This window comes from Drosophila teissieri, chromosome 3L (genome assembly GCF_016746235.2).
Source record: "Drosophila teissieri strain GT53w chromosome 3L, Prin_Dtei_1.1, whole genome shotgun sequence".
Taxonomy (NCBI): Eukaryota; Metazoa; Arthropoda; class Insecta; order Diptera; family Drosophilidae; genus Drosophila; species Drosophila teissieri.
In genome coordinates, this window is record NC_053031.1 from 3,721,768 (window position 1) to 3,734,395 (window position 12,628).

At 43.7% G+C, this 12,628-nt stretch overlaps 3 protein-coding genes across 3 annotated transcripts; all 3 read left to right on the forward strand.

Annotated features, from left to right (window-relative positions):
• The first annotated feature begins 1,828 nt into the window (after window positions 1-1,828).
• Window positions 1,829-2,430, forward strand: LOC122617448 (pupal cuticle protein Edg-78E). Its single transcript, XM_043793306.1, has 2 exons — window positions 1,829-1,840; window positions 1,921-2,430. The coding sequence occupies exons 1-2, from the start codon at window positions 1,829-1,831 to the stop codon at window positions 2,428-2,430; spliced, it is 522 nt and encodes a 173-aa protein (XP_043649241.1).
• A 1,375-nt stretch (window positions 2,431-3,805) lies between these two features.
• On the forward strand, window positions 3,806-4,516 carry LOC122617783 (pupal cuticle protein Edg-78E-like). The gene is made up of 2 exons (XM_043793769.1): window positions 3,806-4,045; window positions 4,120-4,516. The coding sequence occupies exons 1-2, from the start codon at window positions 4,034-4,036 to the stop codon at window positions 4,489-4,491; spliced, it is 384 nt and encodes a 127-aa protein (XP_043649704.1). The 5' UTR covers window positions 3,806-4,033; the 3' UTR covers window positions 4,492-4,516.
• A 3,924-nt stretch (window positions 4,517-8,440) lies between these two features.
• LOC122617875 (pupal cuticle protein Edg-78E-like) lies at window positions 8,441-9,022 on the forward strand. Its single transcript, XM_043793899.1, has 2 exons — window positions 8,441-8,576; window positions 8,651-9,022. Exons 1-2 carry the CDS (start codon window positions 8,565-8,567, stop codon window positions 9,020-9,022), a joined length of 384 nt encoding a protein of 127 aa, XP_043649834.1. The 5' UTR covers window positions 8,441-8,564.
• Window positions 9,023-12,628: the final 3,606 nt, after the last annotated feature.

The window sequence follows — 12,628 nt, forward strand, 5'->3', positions numbered from 1 at the left end:
TGGCGCAACGACCTTCAGTCCATAGAGACGAAATGGCTCTGCTAATTGCTTGTAGTTGCAACTTTCATTTCGATTCGCTTTGGAAATTCGGCTCGTGGTGGGATTTTTTTTTTTTTGGCAAGTTGGCACTTGTAGCTTCAATTTAAATCAGCACACGGCTTCATTGAATAACCCAATTAATTGGATTTTCATCCATTTGAATTTTTGTTTTTTGGCAACCGAACAGACTACGTTTGTTCATGCATTTCTGGTGTGGCGAATATTTAAGGCTGGCTGATGGATTTTTAATCAAAAAGTTGATTCAATTTGCATGTTTCAAGTCCGTTTCCCTTCGCTGTTTCAATGTTTGAATGGCTGGCATCTTTTGACAATTCATTTAAATGCGTGAATATGCCATAACATCGCACTACTAATTGATTTAGTTCGTAAGCTATAAAGGCTCTGCACAAATTTGAGCAATATTATCTAATATTTGCATCTTTGCCATCGTTTCCTCTCAATTGAATTCAATTATGAGGGGCGAGGCACCCAGAAGAAGTCTTATTTATGTAAACCCATCAAAACTGAGAGAATTTTTATGTGCATGCATGTAAATGTCGCAGTAAAAATGAAAGCAAAAATATATTGGTTTTTTATGCCGGCAGTGCATCATATGTATATTTAATGAACTTTCACAGGCAACTGTGAAAGTGAAGATTAAATTATAGCACATATGTATCTGCATAGAACAGGGGAAAATATAAAGACCTTTAAAGTAAAGGCTTTAAAAAGTTATCAAAATAAAACACTGAAGGTCACTGTTAATAAATACTTCATAATTATATTATTGAGTGTGATAGCACACTCACTGGTAACGGAAATAAAACCGATAAATTAAGAATAAATTATGAAATTAATGCTTTTGGCCGGTAGCAGCAGCGCAGTAGCGGCATAAAACCATATTTCCCATGACCTAATTGTTAACTGAAATTTATGAGCGGAACCAGTTGCCCGAAACCCGAAGCCAGTTGCATTTTGCATGTGAATTATGGCCAGGCCGTTTTCAAATTCTGATTGATTAGCATCTGCCCAAAACTAGGGATAAATTAGCAATAATTTGTGAGTGGGAATGGGAGAATCCATTGACCATTTCACGCCCAGCACATCCACAAAACCCGAAAAAAACCACACAGCACGAGCCATTTTATCCACTTATCTGGATCCAAGGCACTGATAAATCTTTGGGGCACAGTGAATCCATTACGGATTTCGTAAAAGTGGTCATCTTACATACGAATATGCCCCGATTGGTGTGCGCAACCTGGTCGTGGTTAATTAATGAATTAACACAAACACTTAATTACTCAAGTGCCGGCAGCGAAGAGCTGCGGTCTCTTGACCCGCGGGGGAAGTGGAGCTGCAGAAGGGTCAATCGACCAGGTGGCCCGAACCAGGTGGGTTTCTGTTTCCGTTTCGGTTTCGGTTTCGGTTTCTGTTTCTGTTTGAGTCGAAAACTTTGTTAATGGAACTAGCTGTGGAAGCCACCTAAAGTCGAGATAATTGCCGCTTGCAACCGTTGCTGGCTCTCGGCTGTGAAATCCAAAATGAGCTGCCACATGTGATGTGATGAGTTCCAGTTTCCCCCCCAGCTCCACCACAATTATCATCACCATCAGGTCTAATGGCTGCACACACAACACTTTCCTCACTTTCGTTGGCAGATCAATTCGGATTTTCTGGGGTATAAAAGCGCCGGGTCGAGGTTACTGAGCCATCAAACAGAGTTTAGCTCTTAGGGTCAAACCAGCAAATAAACCATAAACCAAATCTCAACCTAAGCCAGGCGAAAATGTCGAAGATCGTAAGTCAAAAAAGTGCAAAAAAGGAGCAACACTCCGGGAGCTCCCCGAAGGGATATAATAACAATTCATGTGATTGCAGAACGTCGTTGTACTTGTGGCCATGTCCGTGCTCCTGCTCGCCGTCCAGGCTCGTCCCTCCGATTCCCCGGATGCCCATGCCGAGATCCGGAGCTTTGTCAACGAGCTGAAGCAGGGGGATGGCAGCTACAACTACCAGTTCGAGACGTCCAACGGCATTGCCCAGCAGGAGCAGGGAGTGGGTGGCTACTACGCCAGCGGCTCATCGCAGTACTACACACCCGAGGGCCAGCTCATCCAGTTGACCTACACGGCCGACGAGAACGGATTCCAGCCGCAGGGCGAACACCTGCCCACACCGCATCCCATTCCCGAGGCCATCCTGAAGTCGCTGGAGTACAATCGCAACCACCCGGAGGAGGATGGGGAGTACGAGCACCATCAGCATCACCAGAGCCATGGTCAGGAGCAGGGCGCGCAGTATCTGCAGCCAGCCGGAGCTCTGCTCGCACCCGCCTCGTCGCCAGTGGTGTCCGTGGGTCAGGTCCTGCCCTACGACAGGAAGGTATAAGGCGGCACCATCTATTGCATCCGTCGCCTCTGCCACCGCCTCCGCATCCATCTCGTCCAGCTGCCCATGTTTTCGCCTGTCTGTTTGCATAGTCAGAACATCCAGAACATCATACGGCATCCAGCATATATGGTGCTGCGCATCAAACAGCAGAAAGAACATCGGAGCAACTACATCTGGACGCGGTGGCACACCCACTCACACACACACACGCACACACACTGTATATATATATGTATAGGGACCATCATACATTTCCATCAACATGCTCACGGGCTGCTCAAAGGTCCTTCGTCCTGTGACCCCGGCTTCTCCATGCCGTGTCCGTTGGCGGCTCGACTGACGTTGACATTTATTGCCAGAGATAATAATAATGTAATAAAAGAAAAATACAATTTAATATGCTTGTTTATACTATGAGTGCCTGTGCCAAGACGAGAGCATATGGCCGTGCCCGAAGCCATTGCACAGTGAGAAAAAATATGCCAACTATGCGGTTGATAAATCATATCTGTGGCTAACTAATTCAAAACCATTTAAAAGGAAAAACGGCTTAGGGGAAGTCCCCTCTTCAAAGTAAGCAATATGAAAATTAATATCTATTTTAGATAAAATTATAAGGGTATTCCCCTTCGCTAAAAGTGATAGATTTGCTTACAAGTGTGAGAAACCAGTTTTACACCTCATCACAACAGGTCAGTAGGCAATGTGTATACCTTCACACCTTTCGGCACTATTATTAATAAGTAATAATATATAATTTTCGCTTAAACACTAATATTTCTCTCTGTGTCAATGCCATCGCATCGCCCACATGCATTATCGCAGTGGCTAACCCCTTGAGATTTTCCTACAAGTGTGCAGAGATCTCGTTCAGAATTATCTATATAAGAAGTCAGACTGGGGAAAGTTCAATCAGAAATTCATAAATGCACGCTGGTATTTCCTGCTGCTCGGAAGGTTGTATTATGCAAATTCCCTTCAATGTAGTAACTTCAATCATCATTGCTGGCTTGATTAAATTAACAAGTTGTATTTGTTGTTGATAATCTCGATGGCGTTTACCATTGTTCGTGTTTCTTCGACAAACATTCGGCTTTGATTTTGATTTTGATGCATTGAAGTTGTGTCATCGCTCCACCCAAGTTCATGATTTAAAGGGTATAGCTCAGTTTGGGAGTGGATTTACAGCTGCTTTTTGCAGAGTAGCATATAAATAGTAGCACATAAAAAGCGTGTACCAAATTAGTTGAGAAGTATCTAACTGGTAGAACTTACTTAGTAGATTCCAAGCAGGTAAATGATACTCGGTGAATTCGACTATATCGGTCTTCACCCTTATTACAGAGTATACAGTCGTCATTATCCCCTTAGGGGAGCTCCATATCTTGCATTAATGAATGAAAACATGTGGCCAAAAGCAGTTTATTGGGCGAAATATGGGTCGCTCTGCATGCCCGACTTGTTTGCATATTCGGAGTCTGTGTCTGCATGCTCTGTGTTGGCTTTGTCTTTGACTATCGGATCGGAGCACTATAAATAGTCAATCGGGGGCCCAGAGTGACAGCATTAGCCCCTCGGTCAACAAACCAGCAGCAGCAACATGTACAAGCTCATAAGTGGATAAATGGATAACAGATTCCGTCTGCATGGATCCAGTGATTTAATTGGACTATTCTATACCATTAGCTCCTCGTCGTCGCCCTCTTCGGATGCGCCCTGGCCGCGCCACTGAACGATGATGTCATCACCAAGTTCCTGGCCAACCAGGATACGGACGGCACCTACGCCTACGACATCGAGCAGGCTAGCGGTATCCAGATTAAGGAGCAGGGTCTTGCCGGCCACAATGCTCAGGGATCCTTCTCCTACACCTCCCCCGAGGGCATTCCCGTCCAGGTGGTGTACACCGCCGACGAGTTCGGCTTCCACCCTCAGTCCAACTTGCTGCCCACTCCCCCACCAATCCCAGAGGAGATCCTGCAATCCATCCGCTACATCCAGGAGCACCCCACTCCTGAGGAGCTGGCCGATCGTGAAGTTCGCGCCCGTCAGATCTAGAAAAGGATTGACAATAGTAATCTTAAGCTTGCCAAAGTAGTCTACACACGATGTGTTCATCATCCCAGCCATTCGATTAAACCACATCCAGCTTTCTGTTGGTGTTAATTCCACTTATTTGCGGACTATCTAATTTGCTTGGGAAAGAACTAATTAGTGGGACAATATAATAGATTTTATTCCAGCTGTAGCGGAGGCAATGCTCCGCATCTCATACTGAATATTTAACGCCAGTATCGTGCCAGTATCACTGCCTTTGGTGAACAGTGACTCCAAAGTTGCCCAAAATCTATAGTTTCTTTTCTTTGACGGCAGCGGATTTTCGAAAGTTCCTTATTGTTTGGGATCACAAAACGAAATCTGGGCAACCGACGATACTTTCTGTGGCAATCTACACAGCTGAAGGCCAAGGTCAGCGTGGGCGAAAAGCGAAAACAAAACCTTCAAGGGAGACTTTGTTTCAAATAACATGGAAAGTGTAAAGATATTGGGCTAAACTTGTTTGTGGCCAAAACAAGTCTGTGGACTTACTTTGTTGACTTTATTTTACCACACGTGCTGAAAGTGAGAAATGGTGTTAAAACGCTTTAAAATAAAATCGAGACATGCAATATGTTTTTTGGTATAAGATTAAAGTTAAAACTACTGAAGATTTGTTGATTTCTTTAATTAAAATCATAGGTTTTCAGCACAATCCTAATGCACATGACTTCCTTTAATATTTTCTTTCCAAATTGAAACACTGGCAAAAACACTGTGCGTTTGCTGCTCATTAACATTTGGCATGAGGCAAGTTAATTTCTGCTTTTGGCTGCGATTTTATGGCCGGGAATTGAATGAGTGTCTGCTGGAAATGGAAATTCATTAAGACACTTACATACAGAGGAGCAGGAGCAGCAGCAGACTCACACAGACTCTGAGACACTTGGCTAACACGCACACAGCGTCACTGAAGCGTGATGGTTTTTTGGCGGCGGAAAATTGAGGGAAAATCGAAGGAAAATGGGGGAAAGTCTGGTAAACTCTGGGAGCGGGACTCTCATATCAATTAGGCACGCTCAGCAGCGGATATGAGTAGTTAATTAAAAAGATCGGGACGCGGGAAGAGTTAATATGCGATGTGTGAACTGCTATAAAATTTAGCAACCCAAAAGGACAAAGGACGATGCTGTGAAAGCGATTGTTTCGCTCTTAAATTTTCGGTCCTTACAACGCTCATGCTAATGTCAACCCATTATATCTGTGGATCTGCGGTCACCACTTGAGGCACAGGTGCTTCAGGTGTTCCTGGTGCTGTGGATTGAAGTTCTGTGGGGGACAACAGCACAAAGCTGCTGTGTAATCAAAAACTTTTATTTCTGATTTTGCTGAAAATCTAATTATAAATGCGTTGTGGAAATGTGGCTCTTTTTTTCCGGTTCACCTCGTTTCGGGGTCTGGGTTTCATACATACAGGACACATGCTGAATGGTTTGTGACTGTCGTATCCTGAGTATCCTGCTGTTTATTCCCGGCGATTGGGGATTGTCGTTCATGTGCCAAGTCGTAAACGGGAGCCTGTTGGGCTCCGATCTGGTGTTTGTCCTGAAAAGCAATAAATTTTTAAATAATTGCGAGATTTCAGCGGAAGCGTAAAGCGCAAAGTATGCATAAACGGTTTGTAAAGTTTGAATAATTGAAACGTGTCTATATATCCATATATCTTAAAGCGGTGAAGTTACACATTTATGTTGTGGAAATCTGAGTAGCTCAAGTATTTGTATTTACTCTTGAACTTCGGTATTTTAATCTAAAATCAGTTGGGCTCGATTCGTTAAGCCATTGAGTAATGCGGGTGCAGATAAGCCGGTGCACTTTCCCGGAAATTTTAGCCCGTATATTCAGGCATTAAGCAAATGGGCCAATAACCCTAAGCTCAGTTGCCGTGCAATTTAGATTTATGGTCGGTATAAACTATGCACAAAATTAGCTTCTCTGTGCGTCTTTTATTTGGCCATAACCCAACCAACTGTAGCGCATTTGGCCCAGTGTCTGGCCCACTTCTTCACTTTTTTTTCTTTTTGCTCCAACAACAGGAATAGACAAACAGAACTACCCTTTTGTGACCGTTTCAATGCAAATACGTTTGTGGGAAGACATAGGGATACCTTTTCTATTTGTCGGGATTGTGGCCCGTGGCCACACGGGCGGAATTGGGGGGCCATGCCATGTCCATATTTAAGCAGCCAAACAACGGCTGGCGAAATAAAAAAATTACTTTGTTTGCAGCTCGGTGAGAACATGGTCACGGCATGTGTCACGTAGCTGCCAAAATATGTGAGCGAGTCCTGGGAAATGACAAGGACCTACCAGGACTTCTTTTTTTATCCGCGGGAAAGCATAATTCGGAACGGATGAACATTGCAAAAACAGAGCAAAAACTAAAGCGAGCAAAATGATGACGATCTGGTTCAGAATTATCTATAATTAAATTCTGACTGGTGCAAGTTCAAACCGAAAATAATAAATGCACGCTGGTATTAGTTGCTGCTTGGAAGGTTGTGTTATGCAAATTGTCATTGGCCCTTCGAATTCAAGTTGATTCGCGTCACGAGCTGAAGAAATGTTGTAACTTGAATCATTGAATAAATTAACAAGTTGTATTTGTTGTTGATAATCTCGAAGCCGTTTACCATTGGTGTTTGCCGAAGAGCAAAATTCGACTTTGATTTTGACGTATTGAGGTTGTGTCAGTGCTCCACCCAAGTTCATGGTTTTAAAGGGTATTTATAGGCGTTTTCTGCAGAGTAGCAGGAGATTCTTCAGTACATGTTTTAAAAATGTAAAATACTTGCATTAATTTAAGTTAGCTTTGGTGTATTTATGTTATTGCACATTTGTATACCCGTAACTCGTAGTTTAGGAAAGTATGTCCCTATATCTATTCCTTATCAGGACACTGGCAGAGTCGATCTGGCCATGTCCGTCTGTCCGTATGTCTCTCAATTCGCCCGTCTCTCTTTTCGCCCGTCCGTCCTTTTGTCCTTCCGTCTGTCTGTCCGTCCCTCCGTATGTTCGTCCGTTCGTCTGTCTGTCCATCTGTCTGTCCGTCCCTCCGTCCCACCGTCCCTCCGTCCTCTTTGACTATCCGTCCGTCCGTCTGTCCGTCAGTCTGTCTGTCCGTCCGTCCGACCTACAGACCGTCCGTTTGTCCGTCAGTTGGTATGTCTGTCCGTCCGTTCGTCTGTCCGTTCATCTGTCCGTCCGTCTACTTGTCCGTCCGTCCGTACGTCTGTCTGTCCGTCCCTCCGTCCGTTTGTCTATTTGTCCGTCAGTCTGTCTGTCCGTCCCTCCGTCCGTTTGTCTATTTGTCCGTCAGTCTGTCTGTCCGTCCGTTTGTCCGTCAGTTGGTATGTCTATCCGTCCGTTCGTCTGTCCGTCCGTCGGTCTGCCCGTCCGTATGAAAGACGACATCTCAGGAACTGTAAAAGCTAACAAGTTGAGATTATACTTGCATTATTCAAAAAACAATGACGCAGTGCAAATTTTTTTCCCTTATGTTGCCACGCCCACTTTTCACTTTAAAAACACTTCTTTTTTTTTTATATATAGAAAGAAAAATGAAATTAAAATTCTTTTACTGTTTTTTCTTCCCCATTTTATCTAAATATTCCAGAAAGAAACGAGTATGGAATAGCCGGGGAACTGGACTATAGAGTTGTCTGTTGCTTAAATTTTTTTTCGATCTACATATGTACATATATATTTCTGTAAAAAAAAATACAGTAACTTTCTTTGGATAATAATCTCACCTTCACCTTCATTACGGAGTATACAATAGTCGTCATTATCCCATTAGGGGAGCTCCATATCTTGCATTAATGACTGAAAACGTGTGGCCAAAAGCAGTTTATTGGGCGAAATATGGGTCGCTCTGCATGCCCGACTTGTTTGCATATTCGGAGTCTGTGTCTGTGTCTGCATGCTCTGTGTTGGCTTTGTCTTTGACTATCGGATCGGAGCACTATAAATAGTCAATCGGGGGCCCAGAGTGACAGCATTAGCCCCTCGGTCAACAAACCAGCAGCAGCAACATGTACAAGCTCGTAAGTGGATAAATGGATAACAGATTCCGTCTGCATGGATCCAGTGATTTAATTGGACTATTCTATACCATTAGCTCCTCGTCGTCGCCCTCTTCGGATGCGCCCTGGCCGCGCCACTGAACGATGATGTCATCACCAAGTTCCTGGCCAACCAGGATACGGACGGCACCTACGCCTACGACATCGAGCAGGCTAGCGGTATCCAGATTAAGGAGCAGGGTCTTGCCGGCCACAATGCTCAGGGATCCTTCTCCTACACCTCCCCCGAGGGCATTCCCGTCCAGGTGGTGTACACCGCCGACGAGTTCGGCTTCCACCCACAGTCCAACTTGCTGCCCACTCCCCCACCAATCCCAGAGGAGATCCTGCAATCCATCCGTTACATCCAGGAGCACCCCACTCCCGAGGAACTGGCTGATCGCGAAGTTCGCGCCCGTCAGATCTAGAAAAGGATTGACAATAGTAATCTTAAGCTTGCCAAAGTAGTCTACACACGATGTGTTCATCATCCCAGCCATTCGATTAAACCACATCCAGCTTTCTGTTGGTGTTAATTCCACTTATTTGCGGACTATCTAATTTGCTTGGGAAAGAACTAATTAGTGGGACAATATAATAGATTTTATTCCAGCTGAAGCGGAGGCAATGCTCCGCACCTCATACTGAATATTTAACGCCAGTATCGTGCCAGTATCATTGCCTTTGGTGAACAGTGACTCAAAGTTGCCCAAAATCTATAGTTTCTTTTCTTTGACGGCAGCGGATTTTCGAAAGTTCCTTATTGTTTGGGATCACAAAACGAAATCTGGGCAACCGACGATACTTTCTGTGGCAATCTACACAGCTGAAGGCCAAGGTCAGCGTGGGCGAAAAGCGAAAACAAAACCTTCAAGGGAGACTTTGTTTCAAATAACATGGAAAGTGTAAAGATATTGGGCTAAACTTGTTTGTGGCCAAAACAAGTCTGTGGACTTACTTTGTTGACTTTATTTTACCACACGTGCTGAAAGTGAGAAATGGTGTTAAAACGCTTTAAAATAAAATCGAGACATGCAATATGTTTTTTGGTATAAGATTAAAGTTAAAACTACTGAAGATTTGTTGATTTCTTTAATTAAAATCATAGGTTTTCAGCACAATCCTAATGCACATGACTTCCTTTAATATTTTCTTTCCAAATTGAAACACTGGCAAAAACACTGTGCGTTTGCTGCTCATTAACATTTGACATGAGGCAAGTTAATTTCTGCTTTTGGCTGCGATTTTATGGCCGGGAATTGAATGAGTGTCTGCTGGAAATGGAAATTCATTAAGACACTTACATACAGAGGAGCAGGAGCAGCAGCAGACTCACACAGACTCTGAGACACTTGGCTAACACGCACACAGCGTCACTGAAGCGTGATGGTTTTTTGGCGGCGGAAAATTGAGGGAAAATCGAAGGAAAATGGGGGAAAGTCTGGTAAACTCTGGGAGCGGGACTCTCATATCAATTAGGCACGCTCAGCAGCGGATATGAGTAGTTAATTAAAAAGATCGGGACGCGGGAAGAGTTAATATGCGATGTGTGAACTGCTATAAAATTTAGCAACCCAAAAGGACAAAGGACGATGCTGTGAAAGCGATTGTTTCGCTCTTAAATTTTCGGTCCTTACAACGCTCATGCTAATGTCAACCCATTATATCTGTGGATCTGCGGTCACCACTTAAAAGGAACAGGTGCTTCAGGTGTTCCTGGTGCTGTGGATTGAAGTTCTGCGGGGGACAACAGCACAAAGCTGCTGTGTAATCAAAAACTTTTATTTCTGATTTTGCTGAAAATCTAATTATAAATGCGTTGTGGAAATGTGGCTCTTTTTTTCCGGTTCACCTCGTTTTGGGGTTTGGGTCTCCAGGACACATACTGAATGGCTTGTGACTGTCGTATCCTGCTGTTTATTCCCGGCGATTGTCGTTCATGTGCCAAGTCGTAAACGGGAGCCTGTTGGGCTCCGATCTGGTGTTTGTCCTGAAAAGCAATAAATTTTTAAATAATTGCGAGATTTCAGCGGAAGCGTAAAGCGCAAAATATGCATAAACGGTTTGTAAAGTTTGAATAATTGAAACGTGTCTATATTTCCATATATCTTAAAGCGGTGAGGTTACACATTTATGTTGTGGAAATCTAAGTAACTCAAGTATTTATATTTACTCTTGAGCTTCTGTATTTTAATCTAAAATCTGTTGGGCTCGATTCGTTAAGCGTTTGAGTAATGCGGGTGCAGATAAGCCGGTGCACTTTCCCGGAAATTTGAGCCCGTATATTCAGGCATTAAGCAAATGGGCCAATAACCCTAAGCTCAGTTGCCGTGCAATTTAGATTTATGGTCGGTATAAACTATGCACAAAATTAGCTTCTCTGTGCGTCTTTTATTTGGCCATAACCAAACCAACTGTAGCGCATTTGGCCCAGTGTCTGGCCCACTTCTTCACTTTTTTTTCTCTTTGCTCCAACAACAGGAATAGACAAACAGAACTACCCTTTTGTGACCGTTTCAATGCAAATACGTTTGTGGGAAGACATAGGGATACCTTTTCTATTTGTCGGGATTGCGAGTGGCCACGGGCGGAATTGAGGGGCCATGCCATGTCCATATTTAAGCAGCCAAACAACGGCTGGCGAAATAAAAAAATTACTTTGTTTGCAGCTCGGTGAGAACATGGTCACGGCATGTGTCACGTAGCTGCCAAAATATGAGAGCAAGGACCTGCCAGGACTCCTTTTCTCCTTCGCGGAAAAGCATAACCCGGAACGGGCGAGCATTTCAATTAAGCAAAAACTGAAGCGAGCAAAATGATGACCGGAGTGGGAGCCATTCAGCCCTTTTGTTGTATTCATATTTATAGGGATTCGCAGGAAATTAATTTCCCTTTAACATTCTTCAGCTGGCGAAGGGAATATCCAACTTTAATGCCTTACTTACTTTTCACTTTCCACTTTTCACTTTTCATTTGCTGTGCAATTTTTCTCTCACAACCGAAAAAAAGTATGTGGGTATGGGCAACGCAACGAAAAACATTCACTGGCAGTATTAATAACAATAGTTCCGGCCATTTGAGATGGTCAGTTGATGGCGGGGGGGAAACGAATGCCCAGACTTTTGACTTTTGCTAGCAAAATGAAAAATAATTTCCCACAATAATTGCTAAGGAAAACTTTCGGGTGAGTGAAGTGCTGAATTTTCGCTCATTCTCTTGAAATACCAATACGAATGACAGCGGCCATAGCTAAACAGACAAACGAAACCAATTTATTCCCAAGTAAAAATCAATAGTCAAGTAGCAGGAGAAATGGGGGACCAACTAACGTGGAAATCGTAAAAAGAAAAACGTCAAATTCTTTAGAGGCGACAAAATTGTGTGTCCAAGTGGCAGTGTGTGTGTGTGTGGTGCCCCATCAGCGATGTGTACGTGAAGATGCCACCTCGAATCGACAGTTTTGCCGGACACTCAGCCGTCATTCGATGGCCTCCATGCCCCATTCTCCATTCTTCACTCTCCTCGCTCCTCGACTGCCCTTTGCCGTACATGGGTGCACTTATATCCGTATCGGTCGTCCGCCTTCCGGAATCCGTTTTCGTTAACAACTGCGCCCCAAAGTAGCGCACAAGGATGGCTGCAACAGCAACAGCAACAATGGCAGCCAGGACGACAAGGACAACAGCGGTGGCGCTGAATGGTAAAATATGCATTTGACATGCGATGAAGCACAGTGAATGCACCGAGAAAAGTGCGCACGAAAGGTGGTAGTTTAGCATATTTAAGTGTGTTGAATGTCAGCGCCGTATATTTGGGAATAAGAATAAGAAATAAGCATTATTGTGGATATGAGGGAGTGCTGAATACATTAACTGATACCGCATATATGTACTGGCATCTTACATATAGTATCTCCTCTGTATTTTTCATCACTTCTTTTTCAAAGACTTCTTGACATCACTACTTAATATCTCATTCGATTTGATTAATCGCTCATTTTTGTAATTAGTTTACCATTTTGTTCAGTGCACCGC